This window comes from Schistocerca serialis, chromosome 9 (assembly GCF_023864345.2).
Source record: "Schistocerca serialis cubense isolate TAMUIC-IGC-003099 chromosome 9, iqSchSeri2.2, whole genome shotgun sequence".
Classification (NCBI taxonomy): Eukaryota; Metazoa; Arthropoda; class Insecta; order Orthoptera; family Acrididae; genus Schistocerca; species Schistocerca serialis.
In genome coordinates, this window is record NC_064646.1 from 337129695 (window position 1) to 337150606 (window position 20912).

Genomic DNA, 20912 nt, shown 5'->3' on the forward strand with positions numbered 1-20912 from the left:
AATGCTACGTGGCTTCAGTTAAGTTTTTAGGGAACTCTGTCTGTACCTCTCTTGATGCTTCGGATGGCAATCCCTGCAAAAATATGTCTTGCCCTCTGCTTTGTCTCTTGCAGAAGGACCCTGTTAATGTCATCATTTTCTGTTGGCTCATATGTGTTGACATTTAACTTCCTAAACCTCTCCACAAAATTTTCAGTGGTCTCTCCCTGTTTTTGTGACATGTTCATTGTAATACCTGCAACTGTTTTTCGTTCTTCACCACTGCAGTAAGTGTGCCTTCAGAATTTCAGATGTTGGTACATTCCTTTGTAGAAGCAGTTGCTGTGCCCAGTGTCCCAGCTTTATAGCTGTCAACAAATTTTCCATGGGTGCTAACAAGAACTCTTCTGCCTTATCTGAAAAAGGAGAGACTAGGTTAGTGGTACTTGCATTTTGGTTGGTTACTGACGTACTGAGACTATTGTCTCTCAATGCAGCCAACTGCGTGGACAGCTCCATATTGTATGCCTGCATTTGCACTGTCTGAATCATCTCTGCAGTCGTATCTTCCCAACTCGTAGTTTGAATACTAGCCACAGTTATTCCCTGGCATATGTCCGGGCCCCACCTATTCATACAATGTTTATGTAACCCTGTCAAATGCAAAACAGTTCATTTTCACTCAACACACTGAAGGGTTGTCGCAGATAGTTGGTCCGAGATGTCACTTGTAGGTACTGGCTCTTCTGATACCACTGCTGCAGCTGAGTGACATGACTTCCAGTATGGCTTCTACTTACTCCAAAGTGGCTTTTGTGGAATGCTGTGGGATGGAACCTTCAGTACTACAATTAGTGCAGACTCAAAAATGCTAACTCAACAACAGTATTATTTGTTATTTAGTGCTTCCATAGAGGTGGTTGATGGGTGCAGCTGAAAACCCAGCCATAGCTATCACACTATGAGTATACTGAGGCAGCAGCTGGTGTCAATGGCATGAGCTGGTAGCATATACAGTCACTCTGGCTGGGGGTCTTATGGTAGGAGGTAGATTCCCATCATGTAGTAGACTGTGGAAATGTTGTGTTGTGCTACAGCATGTGACAATCTTGTCCACTGCTGACTGTAGAACACTGCATTGCAGAGTCCTGTACCAGCATTGTTGTAGCTCCTAGCTGCAGAATTATGTCAGTGGCGGGCCCACATACCCCTCGAATGGTTGCTGTAGTGTGCTTGAGGCTGATGCTGCAACTTTCTCTTGATCTCCTCTGCATTGAAAAAATAAAGATAACTCTTCCTTCAGCCGTCTGTCAATAACAGGGAGGAACAGAGGAAACACATGTTTGTAAACCACTAGCACTCGACAACAAGTGGGGGTTTTGATGTGTAGTGATCACTGGGGGGGCGGGGCGGGGGGGGGGGGGGGGGGGGGGGAGTTCATACAATGCAGTATCAGTTGCTTTGAGGCATTGGAGCGTAGAGCATCATGTGTTTGGAGTTGGGAAGTTCTTTTAGAAACAATGATTCTGTGGTCACGGTTCAATGTCTTTTACCATTAAAAGATGTTTCCATTCAAATGCATCTAGATGCTGTCCCAGATCAAACCACTATACTCGGGTGAGTTGCAGCATTTAGAAGTACTGGATCTGTAGAGAAAAAGAAACCACCTGGCCTTCCCAAACTCTGGAAAACATAAACAGAGTGAGGGCGGCAGTTCTTGCCAGTTCAAAATGATCCACTTGGCAACAGGCTGCATCGCTGGGTATGTCACTTCATTTGATTCATTGCATTTTACATGGTGATCTCAAATTTCACCTGTACAAAATATTGGTTGTCCAGCAGCTAAGTGAAGTGGATTTTGTGCAGTGCAGAGAACTTTGTGGTGTAATGGATGCTAATCTTACAGAAGATGCGGAGTTTCCAGTATTTGTGAGTACTTGGTGTCAGGGACCCGCAAGAACTACATGAAAAATCTCTCCACAGTTCAAAAATAACAGTGTGCTGCATTTTCTCTGATATAGGGATTGGTGGATGTTACTTTTTTGAAGAGGGAGGAACTGCAGATGCTGTGAATCAGCGCATTACATTCAAATTTTAGCATAACAGTACTTGAAAGGCATCAAGTGGACTGAGAGAAATGTAGTTCCAACTGCATAGTGCCACAGCTCATACATCAAGAGCAGCCATGAAAGTGGTTCAACAAATATTTCAAGGACATGTCATTTCATGATATGTGATGTTCCTCATCCCTCATGCTCACCCCATCTATCAGTCTGGGATTTCTTTCTGTGGAGCTACTTGGGATCAAGAGTGTACATGAACAAGCCCCACACAGTCCATGACCTCATGAACAAGCTTCACACATTTGGTGACCTTAAGATTTCCATTCATCATAAAATTGAAGCTGTACTGAATAAAATGTTGTTGAGAGGCCTGTGTAACTTTCAGAAGAGGATCCAAATTTGTGTTCGTAAAGAAAGATTTTCCTCTGTGACATTATTTTCTGAACCTTGTTAAAGTATGTAGATTTCAAAAATACTATTACTGCATGCAAGATATTTAAAAAAAAAAAAAAAAAAAAAAAAGCCAGGTTTCTAACAATGGAAAATCCAGGATGGAATGTAACAATATTAGAGAAGGAAAGGCGCTACTCACCAAATAGCGGAGGTGCTGAGTCGTGATAGGCACAACCAAAAGATTCACACAATAACTTTCAGCCATTAAGGCCTTTGTCAAACACTCATGCAAACGCAACCATGCAGTATGGTTTCAGTTGCTTGACACTGCAGATGTGGGTGCGAGTTGCGTATGCGTTTGTGTGTGTGTGTGTGTGTGTGTGTGTGTGTGTTTGTTTGTTTGTTTGTTTGTTTGTTTGTTTTGTGTGTGTGTGTGTGTGTGTGTGTGTGTGTGTGTGTGTGTGTGTGTTTGTTTGTGTGTGTGTTTGTTTGTGTGTGTGTGTCTACGGTTGACAAAAACTAGGTTTCAGTTATTCAATCATGAAAATGTTTTTTTCCCTGCTCCATCATGTATTTATTGAAGGAAAACACAATTTTCTGCCAAGGCTGTTACTATTTGCAAAAACTTCCATTTACTAGACCAGTACAGTATGTAACTGTGATTGTTTCATATATCGTTCAGAACATCAGCAGTTTTTTTGTCAAGTGCACATGTGCACTGAAAATCTGATTGACATACCTAGTAGCAGGTAAGATTTTGACAAGCCAGATAATATGCTGAGTCTTTGTTCTCATGTTTGCAAATGTACAGTATTATTTCATAACAAAAATTTATGACCTCATAAAGTATATTAGAATAGTTTAAAGATGTGACAGTTAGAAGAAAGCAAGTTCAGGAGTGCATCAACTTGAAACACATATGGTTGATGGTGTCAGTGTGCTGACCAGCACTGTGTGGGGAAACATAAAGTGATGTCACAATATGTCATGACCACAGGTTCCAGCACTTGGTCAGATTACAGGCTAGCAATAGTCGAGATGCAAATGAATATGTCTTGCACTGTTGATCTTATACACCTTTTGAAAACAGTCTTCCAGTAAAGATCCTTATGTGTCCCAAACAAATTTTGAACATTAATTCTCCTGCCCAAGGTTCAGTTTCGAATGTCTTCTTCATTTGTAATCTCAGGTGTTTCAGCTTTAATCTTCGGCGTTCAAATTTGTGCCCTGAGTAATGAAATCACATTTCATCTTCTGTGTATTCAACTGATAAATTCCTTACAGTTGTTCTAGTGGCCAAGTAAATAGAGGAGACATCAGCATATTATTACTTATGCTCTGTGGTAAACTGTGTTGCATAGTCATTATGGAAACTGTCTATCATTGTGGTTGATTTGATCGGACATGCCATGAATAACAAAAACATACTGTCTATTAATTTTAACTCAGTGACTATCACTTTATGAGGGAAAGGTGGACTTTTTTTTTTTTTTTTAGTCCCATCGCAGGTCAATAAATTTTGTAAGTTGATGCCATTCTTGGATTGCTTTTGATCAGCATTCAACAGCTGTGGGACCCATGTTGTATAGAGCTTTCTGTTAGTAAATTCTGCATTTAAAATATATTGGGCTCTTTTTCTTGAAATCACCAAAGCATCATAAATTTCATAAACCTTTATTTGCAAACTATGGTATACAATATTTTAAAATTTTTTGTGTTATCTTCTTCAGTTGCAGTTTCGGAACACCATTCAGTGTATCATATTCACTTTATCCACACACATCTCAGCTGTTGAAAATTAATGAAAACAGACTCCTTAATAAACCTTCAGCAGCCCAAAGTAAAGGATTTTAATAAAGTGTGGTACTCTAATTCATCCATCTGAGTGCAACACACATAATATGGTGACAACACTATTCATTTAATTGTGCTAAAGCCTAATTAAAAGAGAAGGAATTTCAGTATACTTCTGAGTTTACCCACAATGCAGTGTATAACTAAATGATGAGGCTAAGATTGTAATTAAGATGTAGACTTTATACCTTGGAAGAAATCATCACCCAGTATCCTGAAATAACTTGAGATTAATTCTCACATAATGCTTTCAAATAGGTCATAGTCAATTCCTGATCCATCCTTTTTCATCTGAGAGCTGATCTTGACTTTCTTATTTGAACCATCATTGTACAATGAGCAGTTTACCTAACAGTATCATGACTTGTTTTGATACATCTAAAACTCTAATTAAATTTTCTTACTTGGTTGCAGGCATTAGCTCAGCGCCAGAAAGCTGTTGTAGATGATCAAGAACTGAAATCACGCATAATAGCGAGGTATAGCTATGTGGACAAGGATGACGATGTTCGTGAGCACAGGCCAGTGGGACCAAAAGCAGTATGTATTAGCTTTTCACAAGCAAAATTACACACAAAACATTAACTGCAGCTGGAGTGCAGACAATTGATTTTGCATGCATTGTTCCCATTGTGATAAACGAACTCGGCTTTCTTTTTTAATGTGGTTTATGAGGGCCTATGTAACTGCGTAATTGAAAGATTAATCTTACTACACAGAACATTATTTTTGCTGAAATTAAAAACTAATGACACTGAATTTTAAAAAATAATGAAAAAATTATAATAGTGCCAGTGGCTCTTTTTTTAATGCTCATTGCCTAATATGTTTTCTAGAAGATAGAGCAGTGTGCACTTTTAATTTAATATCAAATTTTGAACACAATAATAGTATTTATTATCTTTTGCTCTTCACAAGTATTTTTATTTTCATCTCAAGCCTGTGGATCATATTCACATTAACTCGTCATGATGAGGAATGTGTTAATAGGTTCACAAATCTACAAATAAGATCCATTTCCACTGTGAAAACATAGCTAGGTACTGTCCATTTTCATAAATGAACTTTTTGTTTTAATCTTAATTTACAGCACCCTTTTATAAATGTAACTCAACCTCATACATACTCATCTACTCAAAATTTGTCTGTGGAATGAGAGCAGTTGTCAGGTAGAAATGATTTCAGTTCCTTTTGAAACTTTCATTATTTGCATCGCCTTTACACTGAGGCGACAAAAGTAATGAGATATCTGCTAATATCGTGACAGACCTCTTTTTGCCTGGCGTAGTGCAGCAACTTGACGTGACAAGGACTTGGCAAGTCCGCTTCAGAGTGCTGAGCCACAAAGCCTGTATAGCCATTCATAACTGCAAAAGAGCTGCTAGTGCAGTATTATGTGCATGGACTGATCACTCGATAAAGTCTCATAACTTTTTGATGTAGTTCATGTCAGATGATCTGGGTGGTCAAATTATTAATTCAAATTGTCCAGAATATTGTACAAACCAGTCATAAACAATTATGGCCTGGTGACATGGTGCATTGTCGTCCACAAAAATTCCATCATTGTTTGAGAACGTGAAGTCCTTGAGTGGCTGCAAATGGTCTCCAAGTAGCTGAACATAACCATTTCCAGTCTGTGATCTGTTCAGTTGGACCAAAGGACCCACTCCATTCCAAGTAAACACAGCCAATGCCATTATGGAACCACCACCAGCTTGCACAGTCCCTTTTTGCAGCTTAGGTCTGTGGCTTCATGAGGTCTGCACCATGCTCGAACCCTACCATCAGCTCTTACCATCTGGAATCAGGACTGATCTGACTATGCCATGGTTTTCCAGTTGTCTATGGTCCAACCACTGGGAGAGGGGCTGCAGGTGATTCATGTTTTTAACATAGTCGCTCATGTCGGTCATCTGCTACCGTATCCCATTTAATGCCAAATTTTGTTGCACTGTGCTAACATATGTTCGCTGTACGTACCACATTCATTTCTGTGGTTATTTGACACAGTGTTGCTTGTCTGTTAACACTGACAGCTATGCAAATGCTGTTGCTCTTGCTTGTTAAGTGAAGGATGTCAGCCACTGTGATGTTTGTGATGACAGGTAATGCCTGAAATTTTAAATTCTTGGCGCACTATTCACACTGTGGATCCCGGTACATTAAATTCCTTAATGATTTCCAAATTGGAATTAATGTCCCATGCATCTAACTCCAACTACCACTCTGGATTCAAAGTCTCATAATTTCCGTCGTGCAGCTGTAATTACATCGAAAACCTTTTCACATGAATCACCTGAGCACAAATGACTGTGATGCCAATGCACTACCCTTGTATACCTTGTATATGCGATACTATCACCATCTGTATAAGTTTGTATCGCTATCCCATGATCTTTGTCACCTCAGTGTAATTCACAGGGGAGGAGCTCAGATATACAGGGTGTTACAAAAAGGTACGGCCAAACTTTCAGGAAACATTCCTCACACACAAATAAAGAAAAGATGTTATGTGGACATGTGTCCGGAAACGCTTAATTTCCATGTTAGAGCTCATTTTAGTTTCGTCGTCCTCCTATGCTCAATGGAGCACGTTATCATGATTTCATACGGGATACTCTACCTGTGCTGCTAGAACATGTGCCTTTACAAGTACGACACAACATGTGGTTCATGCACGATGGAGCTCCTGCACATTTCAGTCGAAGTGTTCGTACGCTTCTCAACAACAGATTCGGTGACCGATGGATTGGTAGAGGCGGAACAATTCCATGGCCTCCACGCTCTCCTGACCTCAACCCTCTTGACTTTCATTTATGGGGGCATTTGAAAGCTCTTGTCTACACAACCTCGGTACCAAATGTAGAGACTCTTCATGCTCGTATTGTGGACGGCTGTGATACAATACGCCATTCTCCAGGGCTGCATCAGCGCATCAGGAATTCCATGCAACAGAGGGTGGATGCATGTATCCTCGCTAACAGAGGACATTTTGAACATTTCCTGTAACAAAGTGTTTGAGGTCATGCTGGTAAGTTCTGTTGCTGTGTGTTTCCATTCCATGATTAATGTGATTTGAAGAGAAGTAATAAAATGAGCTCTAACATGGAAAGTAAGCGTTTCCGGACACATGTCCACATAACATATTTTCTTTCTTTGTGTGTGAGGAATGTTTCCTGAAAGTTTGGCCATACCTTTTTGTAACACCCTGTGTTTATGACTGCATACGTTTTTCCTTTCTGTGCAAAGTGATGTTACGGTGTAGATAATGGAGACTACTTTTGTTCGTAGTGTTATACAGTATTTATGCATGCTGTTGTTATTTTCAAATAATGCTTTTGTTAGTATACACAGTTTTTCAAACAACTGCCTGCATGAAGTTTGAGCATAGACTCCTGATATTATCCTTATAGCTTGTTTCTGTTTAACTAATATTTTATTTATATGTTTGCAATTGCCCCAGGAAATTATTTCATACGACATAAATGAATGGAAGTATAATTTTCTAATGCTTTCATCACAAAATTTTTAATACACTGTTAGTGAAATGGTAAATGGTATGTTCACTGCAGAGGCCCTTCTGTAATCAAAATTATGACTACCCAGAATCGTATATTTTCAGTTATGTTCAGATGTTCTTAAATACGTTAACTCTTCCAATTATTTGAGGAGGAAGTTAACTGTGAAAAAAGTCAGTTTTAATGAATATCTGTCCTACTATATTTGTTGAAGATGGTTCTTACAAAGGCAACCTTAGTCTGTCTGGAAAGATAATTTGTGAAAATGATGGTTAAATATATGGCTGAGTACAGTAGTTATATCAAAAGAGTATGCTTTTAATATTTTGAAGAAATGTTATCAGCCCCAGGTGAATTTTTACTTTTAAGAAAGAGAATTATTTTCCTGATTTCACTGGAAGAAGTTGAGGCTATCTTGAATTGGTTAATATGTTCATTGTACTGCAATGTTTTGTATTTTGAACTGATTATTCACATTGCTATATGCTTTGTGTCATGGAACATTTAGACATCTTTAATTACTAGGTCATCTTGTTCCCCAATAGACTTTCACATTTCCCTTCCAATTGTACTTCATATTGTTTTGATTTTGCTTTCAGTACTGAAATTTCAGGGAAACATTTGTCTAGGTAACATATTTAAGTGGTTAACAGGGCAAGATCACTGGTTAATATAAGTGAGAGATAAACCATGGCAAATTTGAAATGCTATTACATTAATAACTGGTGTAACTGCCAGAATGGTGACTGCAAACATGGAAATTTGCATGCATAGTGTTGTGCAGGTATCGGATGTCAGTTTGTGGGATGGAGTTTCATGCCTGTTGTACTTGATTAGTCTATATTGGAACATTTAATGCTGTTTGTGGATGACAGTGGAGTTGTTGTCCCTTGATGTCGCATATGTTATCAGTTGGAGATGGGTGTGGTGGTTGAGCAGGCCAAGGGAACATGTTCACATCCTGTAGACCTTGCTTGGTTGCAACAGTTGTATGTGGGTGAACCTTATCTTGTTGAAAACATGCCCTGGAATGCTATTTGTGAATGGCAGCACAACAGGTCAAATCACCAGACTGACACACAGTTTTGCAATCAGGGCACATGTGATAACTGCAAGAGTGCTCCTGCTTTCATACAAAGTCGCACTCCAGACCATAACTCCTGGTGTGGATCTAGTGTGTCTAGCACGCAGCCATGTTGGTTGCAGGTCCTCAATTGGCCTCCTCCTAACCAATACACGACCATCACTGTAACTGAGGAAGAAACAGTTTTCATCAGAGCTCTCTAATGAGCTCCGCTTGGCAACACTAAAGACACATAGGTGGGGGTCTGGGTTTAGTGGAAAGCATGCTATAGGGCACCTAGCTTGGAACTGTCCAAGAAATAACCAATTTGTAACAGTTTGTTGTGTCACTGTGGTGCCAGTTGCTGCTCACATTGCTGCTGCAGATGCAGCACATACATCGAACATGATGGTCTTTCCTCTCAGTAGCGCCATGTGGCCATCACGAGCCTGGTTTTCTTTTGACTATACATTCTCATGGCACCTCTGCCAGCAGTCATGTACAATAGCTACAGTCCTGCCAAGTCTTTCTGCAGATTTGCAAAAGGAACATCCAGCTTCTCGTACCCCTATTGCACAACCTTGTTCAAACTCAGTAAGTTGTTGATAATGGTATCTTTGTCATTTTAAAGGTGTTCTTGGCTAACATCAACTCAGCACATGCAGTCTCAAAGCTAACTAATTGTCATGACCGTTACAGTGTGTATTTGATGCAAATCTGATTTCCATCTTCACAGTGGTGCTATTATTACCACTATTATGCCACTGGCACGAAATTTGAATAGACATCGTCTTTCACATATAGACATACATCTGCAAACTTTCATTTATGTCGCACAACTCCTCCTTGGTGTTGCGATTTTTTTTTTTTTAATGCTGACCATCCTCTGTGATTTTCTGTCTCTCTCTGCTTCATGCCTTTTGTTATCATAGTTCCTGTGATGCAACACTGGTCCACATTTTACAGTTTGCGTTGGAAAAATAAGTTAAAGATTAACTAGTTATTACCCATTTTTAAAGGTATGCAACAATAGGTTGATCATGAGGGAAACAGCACAGTTTGATATGTTTTTGTACCTCACATTTTATGTGTGTACTGGACCTTTTTTTCTTGATATGTATAGTAGCGGTACACTGCACTGATACAACATAGTGAAAAATACTAGATTGATGAGAAGGGTGGCATTGCCTTACTCGTCCATGGAAGTATGGCGTATTTGCAATTGACAGTAATGTATATGCTACAATTGTCGCTCCAACTAGCGACAGTGCATGTAAAACTACCAAGTGCCTCATATAAAATTGTTGAGTTTGCTACCCCGTGACATCAGTCACATCAAATGATATATGATAGGAAATATTTTCACCAATCCCCGTGCACCTTCACCTTGTTGGACAAACTCAGCTCTTGATATTTCCAACTCTCTCTCTCTCTCACTCACTCACTCACTCACTCACTCACTCACTCACTCACTCTCACTCTCAGATGACCCCCACAGGACTGGATCATTACTGCATTGTGATTGCTTTGATTACAAATTGGCCTCCTCCCTCAGCAGTAAGATGGCTCCCCTATGACAGTGATTCATCCGTATGTTCAGGACATGTGTGGATGAACTACAACTTTTAGTTTAGTGGAGACCAATGTGTGTATGGCCACAGGAGATACATTTTAATCTATCTGACAACACCAGACCTAAGAAGCTATAATCTTCATAAAAAAGATGGCTGTAGTGGACTGAGAGCTAAAGAAGGAGTAGTGGCTCTTTGCCACACTACCAGCCTACGAGGAGTCGCTATATCAGTGCATGTACATCATAGGTGAACAATACTTTCTCTCTACCTGCTCCAGCGCAAAGCCTAAATAGGAGGCTCTCACCAAACTACTTACGCAACTACCCCACCCCTTCCTCCTGTGTGGGGTTTGTAAAGTGCACAAGAGCCTCGTAATGTCATCATATAAACATCTGTGAAACAAGGGTCAGACACACACTTCCACACCCTGTCGTTCACTGCTGTTGACCTCTCAGCATACTTCACCTGCCAGATGAAAGAAAACGACCACAACGAATGCTCAGTAATGCAAACTGGACACTGTACAGCCACTTTGTTGTGTTTGCATACTGTGATACTCTTCAGGAATGGTGGATCATATTACCAGCACAAATCACCAATGCCACTGAAGCATCCACTCCAAAGGCTTCAGGCCAGCTACAAAGGGAGCCTAAATCCTGATGAAGCAGTGAATATGAATGCCACTCTATAGAGTCCGGCGAGTATCTGTGCGTACTTTCAGGTGTTGACAGACTGCATAGAAACTTGCAGTTTTTCATTAGCAACGGCAAAATGCCATCAGATTATTAGAGGAAGCAAGAAGAGATTGTGGCTGAGTATCGTAAATCACTTCACTATAAGTGCAGTTCTATAGGAGACCACCAGGAGGCTTTCCAGTAGACGTGAGAGCTGCCCAGTGGCTATTGTAATGCAGAATGGAATTCTCAAAGAAAACTCAAGACATTGTCCAGGCAGAAGTGGAGCATTTTGTCAGAGTGACTACTACTGGAGGTCAGGATTCAATTCTTCAACACTACAGAGGAGCAATTAGGGCTTCACATCCACCAATACAACTACCCCTTCTCCATGTGGGAGCTGGATTTGATTTTTTCTGTGGCTTGTCACACATCACTTGGGCACGATATGTCCCATTACTTTATGTTGTGGCACATCACAGGATGAAGTAATCTTGCTTGTACTTTTTAACTTCATTTTCTGACTTGTGGACAGGGTTTATTACAATTCCACTATTAAAACCTGGAAAAGACTGTATATACCTCAGTAGCTATCATAGTGTTGTCCACATCAGATGTGTAAGAAAAGCCTTGCAGCAGGTAGTCAACTGCTATTTTCTCTGTATCTTCGAATGTAACAGCTTCTTAGTTGCTTTCACTGTGGGTTCAGGAGGTATCACTCGACCTGTGAGTATGTATACCTCCTACAAGTGGCTATGACAAGTGGCTATACAGCAGGTTTTCTTACATAGGCATCATGTAATATTTGTACTTTTTGACATTGAGAGGATCTGGAATACCATTTGGCAGCATAACATCCTCCGACACCTTCTTTTTACAATGAATTTCAAAAAATTAGTGACCCCCTATCTGATCACTTTTAACAGAAGAATGGGTCCCTCGGAGGTGGGTTTTAAATCCTTGCCATAGCTGTTAATAGCCCCCCCCCCCCCCCCCCCCCGTTCCCCCCCGGGGGCTCACGGTTCTTTCATGAATTCGTGCATGGCGCACACGGGGCCCCCTAGCTATTGCAGCCATTTTTTCCTTCCCTGGCGGCATTTCCTTCACCCTGCCCTCCCTCCCTATCGTCACTCCTCCTCCATTGCCCCCTCCCGCCCCTCTCTCAGTGTTCTGATTTATATCGACCTGGCCTATCCACATGATTCTTGTATTGGTTGCAATTTTGTTCTTTTTGCCTGTTCTTTCACTCATTTTGGTGTTTAGGTTTCCGCTTGAGGTGTAAGTTCCACTTCAAAATTTCCTGTTTTTAGTCTGAGTCATTTGGGGAAGAACTCCCTCCCTAGCATATATGGTGTGAATACCTTTCCCCTCCTTCCTTTTCTTCTCCCTTACCCACTGTAGCCCCCTTCCCCCCTGCTAGGTCACCAGCACATGTAGCCAGTCCGTGTGGTGGGGCTGTTATGTACCCATATGGCTGAGCTCCCTGACAACACAGGGATCGCACTACTGATACCTGAGTTGTTCGCTCCCCATGTATGCCAAGGAGCGGTTGCTTATCTTCTCAGAGCATCAGAACTCCTGGCAACAGCCACTATGCCAGACGCCCAGTGCTGTGGCTGGGTGGTGCCCATGGGGAGATCCCCTGGTCAGAGTGGATGGTATCAGTGCAGATGCTTGGTGCATGAAGGGTATCAAGCGGCAAAAATCTGGCCGTTCGCAAATGGCCATCTCTTTGAATGGTGAAGGATCATTGAATCCTGCTCCATATGACCCAGAAACCTTCTCTTCCCTGGTCACACCATTGGAGGAGGGCCAGGCTCGCTGTCTTGGGATGAAACACTTTCCCCACTACCTCATCTGTACCAGGACAGATGGAGACACATTCAGCACCACAAAACCATTGTTTATTGTGAAAAATATTGAGGACAAGTTTGGTGAAGTGGAATCTCTTAGTAAGATGTGGTCGGGCTCCCTGTGGATCAAAGTCTCCTCTGCTGACCAATCTGCAGCTCTTCATGCTTGTAATTGCCTTGGAAATATTCCAGTGTCTATTACTTCGCACAATTATCTGAATATTGTCCAGGGAGTGATTTTTCGTAGGGACCTCATCCTCCAAACTGATGAGGAACTCCGGGCTAATTTGGAGTGGCATGGCTTTCATTTTATTCGACATGTGCAGAAGCGTCACAAAGACAATTGCACCAATTCTGGCTCCTTCAGTCTGGCTTTTGAGGGGCAACCCTCCCAGAGAAGGTCAAGGTTGTGTTCTACAGATGTGATGTGGAGCCATACATCCCTCCACCTATGCTAGCTTTTTGGGCATATGTCTTCCTGCTGTATGGCGGACACTCTGTGTGGTAACTGTGGACAACCTCTCCATGAGGGAAGCTCCTGTGTTCCTCCACCTGTATGTGTCAGTTATGCTGACTGCCACTCCTCTCACTCACCAGATTGCCTGGCTTACAAGAGAGACCATAATATCCAAGAATAACAAATCCCTGGATTGCCTGTCTTATGCTGAGGCTCTCCAAAAGTATGGGAAACTCCAACCAGCATCACTATCTTCAACTTTTGCCTCTGTTACTTCATCTCCTCCTCTTCCCTCATCCTTACCCCAGCCCTGTCCCTCTCTCCCCTCCCCCTCCTCTGCAGTTCCCGTGACCTCCCATCAGGGAACCACTCCCCCTCCCCAGCTGAAGAAGTGCCCCCCTTCTTCAACACCTGCCAGTGATCAGGCTCTCTCCCAGGACCTCTCTTCCCGGCATCTCTCAGGCTGGAAGACTCCTACCACCACTCGGCCACGAGATGCACCATCTGTGCACCCCAAGATAGCCCACTCTGTTTCAGTTCCCAATATTACAGATGCATGTACTTCCTCTGTGCCCTACCCTTCTCCACCTCTGACAGAGAAGAAGAAGAAGAAGAAGAAGAAACCTAAATCCCAAGACAAGGTCCCCTCTCTAGTGCCTCTGGAGGTGCCATCTCCCCCCTCGCAACCTGAGTCTGACACCTTATTTATGGATGTCACCTCATCCTTGTCAGTGACAGCTACTGACCGAGTGATATGACCTTCACTTGGCTTCTTTATATCTAACCTGGACTCTTGCCATACAATCACCCAGTGGAATTGTAATGGATACTGTCATCACTTACCAGAAATGCAATGTCTTGTCTCCTCCTATTCTGCATTCTGTCTTGTTCTTCAAGAAATACATTTCTGTAATGACCACTCTCCAGGATTTCGTGGTTATTGGGTGTTCTGTCGGAACTGTGCTGGCCCGGGGCAGCATATGGTGGGGTCTGCACTTTGGTTCGCTCCGATGTCATTAGTGACTGGATCCCACTACATACCATCCTGGAAGCAATAGTGGTTCAAGTCCAAATGACTCTGGCAATCGCCATGTGCAATGCCTACCTCCTTGCAGGTAGGCCTCTTCCTTACGTTGCACTGTCTACCTTAATTCAGCAACTCCTGCCCCTGTTTCTCCTCCTTGGGGATTTCAGTGCCACTACCACTGTGGGGGAGTGTCACTTCAACAGGTAGGGGTCTCCTAATTCACCAACTTATCTCGGACCTCGATTTTCATCTCCTCAACAATGGTTCCCCTACCCACTTCAGTGCTGCTTACGGCACATTTTCTGCTATCGGTCTCACGATATCCTCCCCTGTGCTCATGGCTTCCCTACATTGGTCATCCCATGAAAACCTTTGTGAGTGGCCACTTCCCGGCGATTCTGTTATTGCCCTGGAGCCGCCAGGCAGATGGGCCTCTACATAGGGCATTATGCAGGTCCAATTGGCCTTTATATATGTCTGCTGTGCTCTTCGACACCTTCTGTGCAAGGTGACTGTGCCACTATTCTTCATGTTGCTGGCACTGCTGTCCCCCTTTCCACAGGTCTCCCTCGTCGTTGACCAGTACCGTGGCGGACAAAGGATGTCGCAGTCACTGAGCAGGACCACCGACAGGTGCTGCAGTGATTTAAGCAACACTCTTCACAGACCAAACTCCTCACTTTTAAGCATCTCTGTGCTAAGGCGTGTTACCTTATTAAGAAGAGTAAAAAGAAATGCTGGGAGATCTATGTTTCCTCCCTGGGGACATATTACTCTTCAAGTTTGGTGCAAGTAGCCTTCTGGGCTACGAGCAATAATCAACTGACTAGGGTCTTAACCTCCTAGGTGCTCTGACACTGATCCAATTGTCCTCACAGAACACCTCATGACACATTTTGCTATGGCATCGGCATGCTCTTCCTATCCTACTACCTTTCTCTGGCAGAAATGCAGAGTTGAACAGACCCCCATCTGTTTCATCCCACACCATGCTGAGCCCTATAATGAACCCTTCACTTAATGGAAATTCTTGCAGGCTCTTACCTCTTCATCCACAACCAGATGGTCCAACACTTGGACATTCCTCCAAGGCAACATCTCCTCAGCATCTTCAGCCACATTTGGATCGTTGGCTCAAGGGTGCTTTTCTGTTACAATGGTGAGAAAGTATAGTTATCCCCATCCTTGAGCCTGGGGAGTCTCTTGACAGTTACCACCCAATTAGCCTGACGAATTTACTTTGTAAACTGCTCAAGAGGATGGTCAGCTTCAGCTTATGTTGGGTACTCAAATCTCGGGGCCTTTTCTTACCATATCACTGTGGCTTCCAAGCAGGACAATCCCCAAATGACCATTTATTCAGAAAGGAAACAGCCATCCGACAGGCTTTTACTCACCACCGGCACCTTGTCGTGGTCTTCTTTGACCTACATAAGGGATACGATATGGCTTGGCGCCATCACATTTTAGTTACCCTCCATGACTGGGGCTTCCGTGGCCCACTTCTGATTTTTATCCACAAGTTTTTATCTCATTTTCCAGGGTGCCCCTCGAATTCAGGAGAATGGTATCCCACAGGGTTCTTTTCTAAGTGTCGCACTCTTTTTCATTGCCATCAATGGGCTTCTGTCCTCTGTTGGACCTCTGGTTACCCCGTTGTTGTACATTGATGATTTTTGCATCTGTTGCAGCTCCCACTCGGTAGCAACTGCTGACCGCTGGCTCCACGGTGCCATCCGACGGGCTTCTGCGTGGGCCACCTCCCACGGCTTCCAGTTTTCTCCCTCCAAAACACGGGTTATGCACTTTTGTCATCGACCCATAGTACACCCCAGTCCACAACTTTATTATGCGACCAACTCCTTGGTAGTAATAGAAATGCTTGCTTTTTAAGCAATAGACAACATTTCTATTACTACCAAGGATTTCGTAGATGCCCAAGTCATCTTGCACAGTCCATCGGTGTTTTGTGGTGGAGTTTTGAACTTCACTCTCGCTAACAAGGATACGAATGAACACGGTAACGGCTGGGTCACCGTTGCTCTTGTACGTGGACCAAAAGTCGATAAAGTAAAAGGGCCATATAATTTCAATTCACGTGATGTCATCGCTTATCGGACATTTCAGATTTGTGAAGTGTACAGCAGAGATAAGGGTTTATCGTATTACGTGTCCCATTTCTTGGGCCTTATTTTTGATAGCAAGCTGACATGGTTGCCCCACATTTGCCACCTAAAGACTACATGTATAGAGAAGCTTAACACTCTCTGCCTCCTGGCCCACACACCTTGATGTGCAGAATGGTGTGCTCTTCTCCATCTTTACCGTGCTCTGGTCTTGTCCAGACTAGATTATGGTTGTCAGGTTTATGACTCAACAGCTCCTTCTACTCTGAAACTGCTTGACTGCGTTCACCATTGTGGGGTGCGTCTGGCTATTGGTGCCTTTCACACTAGTTGCACTGATGGTCTACTCACAGGAGCGGGGATTCCCCCTTTACACATGACGGAGCCAGCTCCTTGTTTCTTACATAGTTGCAATTCTGCCATTCGCCAATTCTCTGACCGTCCCGAGTACCCTGTGCTCTTTGTCAGTGAGGTATGTCTCCCTCCTAACACCTGCCAATGGGTGGGTGGGTGGGATTGCCGATTGCCATGCATCTCATTTCCCCCCGTCAGGATCTCCGTCTCCACTCATTGGAATGCACTCCCCGTGTCTTTCCTCCCATAACCCCCCTTGGATGGTGCCTAGACCATGGATTAGGGCCAATCTATTGCAGGGTCCTAATATCTCTGTGGCTCCTAGGGTTTTCCAGTGTCTTGTTTGTGCCCATCCTTGCAGAGTTCCAGGATGCCGCCATCTTCTACACTGATGGTTCTAAGACAATCGATAAGGTGGAATACGCTTCCGTGTCTCCTACTGGCTTAGAGCACCATTTATTACCGGGGTCATGTAGTGTGTTCTGAGCAGGACTTCCAGCCATTCGCAGAGCCCTCCTTTTTGTTTCTCAGGCCTCCCTCCGCAGTGTTTTAATTAGTTCATAGTGAATGAGCAGCCTGCAGGCTATTGACCAGTGCTATTCTCTTCACCCTTTGGTCTCTGCTATCCACGACTTTCTCTCTTCCCTTGGGCATGCTGCCTGTTCAGTTGTCTTTCTCTGGGTCCAAAGTCATCTGGGCATCCCAGGGAATGAACTGGCTGACCATTTGGCTAGAGAAGCAAATACTTACCTCCCATTGCCTTTCATGATTCCAGCTGCGAATATGCAGATCCATGACAAATCTCTCTTTCCCCAAAAATGGAATGATATCTGGTGTGTTACTGCTTGTAGAATGAAGGAGTCTGCTGGAGTTTGGCACTCTTCTTTCCACTCCTCTGAGGAATATTCTACCGTTTTATGCCGTGTATGCATTGGTCGTACCAGGCTCACCCATTGTTTCCTTGTGTGCCCACCCACTCTCACAATGTGGTTGTGGAGCCAGACCAGACTGACGGATCCCAAATATTGGTGGAATGCCCCCTTCTTTCCTTCTTTCGGCCCTTTTGCTAAATATAGTCTTCCCGATACCTTAAATCTAATATTAGCAGATGATTCATGGATGGTTGGACTGGTCCTAAGTTTCCTCTGTGAAAATGCCCCCCCCCCCCCCCCCCCCTAGCTTTGGTCTCACCATTTATGCCTTTTACTGAGTGTGTTTTAATGTTCATTATTTCATAATTTGACTCCCCTTACTGGATCCGTGCACTTTTAGTGGACCCTCTTTCTTCTATGACTAACTTCGGAATTGGAGGACCGATGTCGTCACTGTTTGGTCCCATAACCCCTCTCAATCAATCAATCAATCAATAGCTGTTAATAGTGTAACTTCTAGTAACAGAAAGTCCTTTCCAGTGTTCTGTGTTTGTGGATGACTACTTGGTCCTTTGTTCAGCTTCTATCCTTGTATGACAACCTATCAGTTGTGAATGACTGTTAAAATGTTGGAGGATGGGCGACGAAGAAAGTTTTCAATTTTTCAGCGGACAAGGGAAATTCCCCTCACACCCACCATAGTTTTAGTGGTAAGAGGGCCCGTTGGACAGCCTGACAAAAACTGAACACAGATCAAGCATGAAAACAGGAAGATGATGTACAGAACTGTGAAAAAAAGTGAAATAGAAACAGTGGACAGTCCAAGCTTAACAAGTACAACATTGAGCGAAGAGCAAAAGCAAAGGCATCATGTTTAAGTGGTCACGGTTTTGAATTGCATCGCGGGCAAACCGGGTTCTAAATCCCATCGTGCCATTTATTTTTATTTATTTATTTATTTTCGCAACTTTATAAACTGTCTGACCAGTCATTGAAATGTTTGTTCTCTTTCTGTACTCTTGGCAGGTGTCACATTGGTTTAGAATATATGTCACGTGGTAAGTATTATTACCATTGCAAGTAAATGTGACAGCAGACGAGAAGCCACATAGATGTCTCACAGAAATGAAAACAATTAAACAGATGTGAACTATATTATAACAAAGGAATTAAAGAGTCAAAACTTCCAAAATGGAATGCAACTTTAAAATGTTGAAAACATATGTGTTGACAGAGCACAGAGAAACTGCATGATTGTGAAACTGGTGCGTTCCTTTATTGCAGGTTTATGTGACAAACTATGATGATTTCATCTTTTCTCTGGGAATGATCACATTCACATTCTGAACACCTAAATCAGGCAAGGAAGCATATCTCACCCACTCACCAGACGTACAAATTAGGTCCTATCATATGACATACGTACTGCCACTAATGTCATGTATGACACACCAGACATTCCATTGACTTGTCATTTTGTCATCAAAGGTTTATGATTGAAAAGCCTCTTCCTTTCGGCTGCTGATAGAGTACTTGTGCAGAATCATCTTCCACTATGGGTCCCCTTCCTCACATCTTGCTGTTGCAAACAAATGTTACACCACGACACAAACACAGATTTGAATACAGTGAACAGGAAGAAAAAGTAAAATAAATAAAGGTATGAGGGAGCTTTGAAAATGGATCATCTGCTTTACAGTCCGACACCGTAACCACTCAACCACGATGCAGTTGTTTCTGTTCTTTGCTCAATGTAGCACTTGTTAAGCTTAGGCTGTTCACTGTTCTTTTCTTTCTTTTTTTTCACACACACACACACACACACACACACACACACACACACACAAAAAAAATTCAGTATACCTTCTTCCTGTTTTCATGCTTGATCTGTGTTCAGATTTTGACCAGCTGTCTGCTGGGCCCTCTTACTACTAAATCGGACAGTGGTGTGATGGGGAGTTTCCTTTGTGAGAAGACTGTGTATGTCCTTTTTAACTATTCACCTTCTGTTTTTAAACTCCCTGCATTTAGTATGAGGGACATTGTTTTTAATTTTAGATAGACTTTTAAGTTTTCTGGGCCTCAATTTATTCTTAAACTTAATTGGTTGTCAAACCTTATGGACCTGAAAGCACAATGCCTAAAAACAAAACATTTTTAAAATGTTGTAGCCATAGCACATGGGAAGCAGACAGAATCTGTATGCACCAGTTTTATGAAGCATTTCTGCATCTTGACTTCATTGTTGGTGCATGGTATATGGGTCTGTATGACTCTCCTATTTAAAAATGTGTGGCATACTGCACCATGTATGATTATGCTGGCTACTGGGCCTTTAAAAGTGGGCCCCAGTCTCTGCACTGAGACTGATGAGTCATAACTTAACGTCAAGTGATGCCAGTCTTGTAAAATATGAGTGTTGATACCTAGTAAGGTTCCTGAACTGGTAAATCAACAAGCCGAGGTGTCTGACAAAATCTAGCAACACTGCCATGCTTGGTGGCTCCCTACTGTTGATCCCAACCTTCCCAGCTTCTCTTCACCATTCACTGTTTGCCTAGCAGCCACCCATGATGGAAGTCCCAATCGCCATTACTGCCAGAAGTGAAATTCATTCAGTTATCTGGTTCTTAAACACAAGAGGGGTTCCACATATAGACATCCATTGTTAGTTGTGTGAACTTTATGGCAAAAGTATTGGCCATTCAACCTGACCGTCAATCACAAACGGGGCTGTCAACAAGTTCGAGAGACTACTGCATGAGATCAAAGGCTTACCAACCATGAACTGGCTGTTTGGGTTCTTGAGATTTGTGCTAGCTCAATGGGAGAATTTTGGCCGAGAAATTGGTGAGCCACAAGGTGTGCACATAGTGGGTCTCACGAAGACCACCGAGCGAGGTGGCGCAGTGGTTAGCACACTGGACTCGCATTTGGGAGGGCGACGGTTCAATCCCGCGTCCGGCCATCCTGATTTAGGTTTTCCGTGATTTCCCTAAATCGCTCTAGGCAAATGCCAGGGTGGTTCCTTTCAAAGGGCACAGCCGACTTCCTTCCCCGTCCTTCCCTAATCCGATGAGACCGATGACCTCGCTGTTTGGT

General features: G+C 42.9%; 1 protein-coding gene across 1 annotated transcript in view; it reads left to right on the forward strand.

Annotated features, from left to right (window-relative positions):
• LOC126418631 (CUE domain-containing protein 2) overlaps positions 1-20912 on the forward strand; it is a 107166-nt gene that overhangs the window by 57773 nt on the left and 28481 nt on the right. The window contains exon 6 of the mRNA XM_050085477.1: positions 4704-4829. Coding sequence (XP_049941434.1) covers positions 4704-4829 — 126 coding nt within the window. The remainder of the gene's footprint in view (positions 1-4703; positions 4830-20912) is intronic.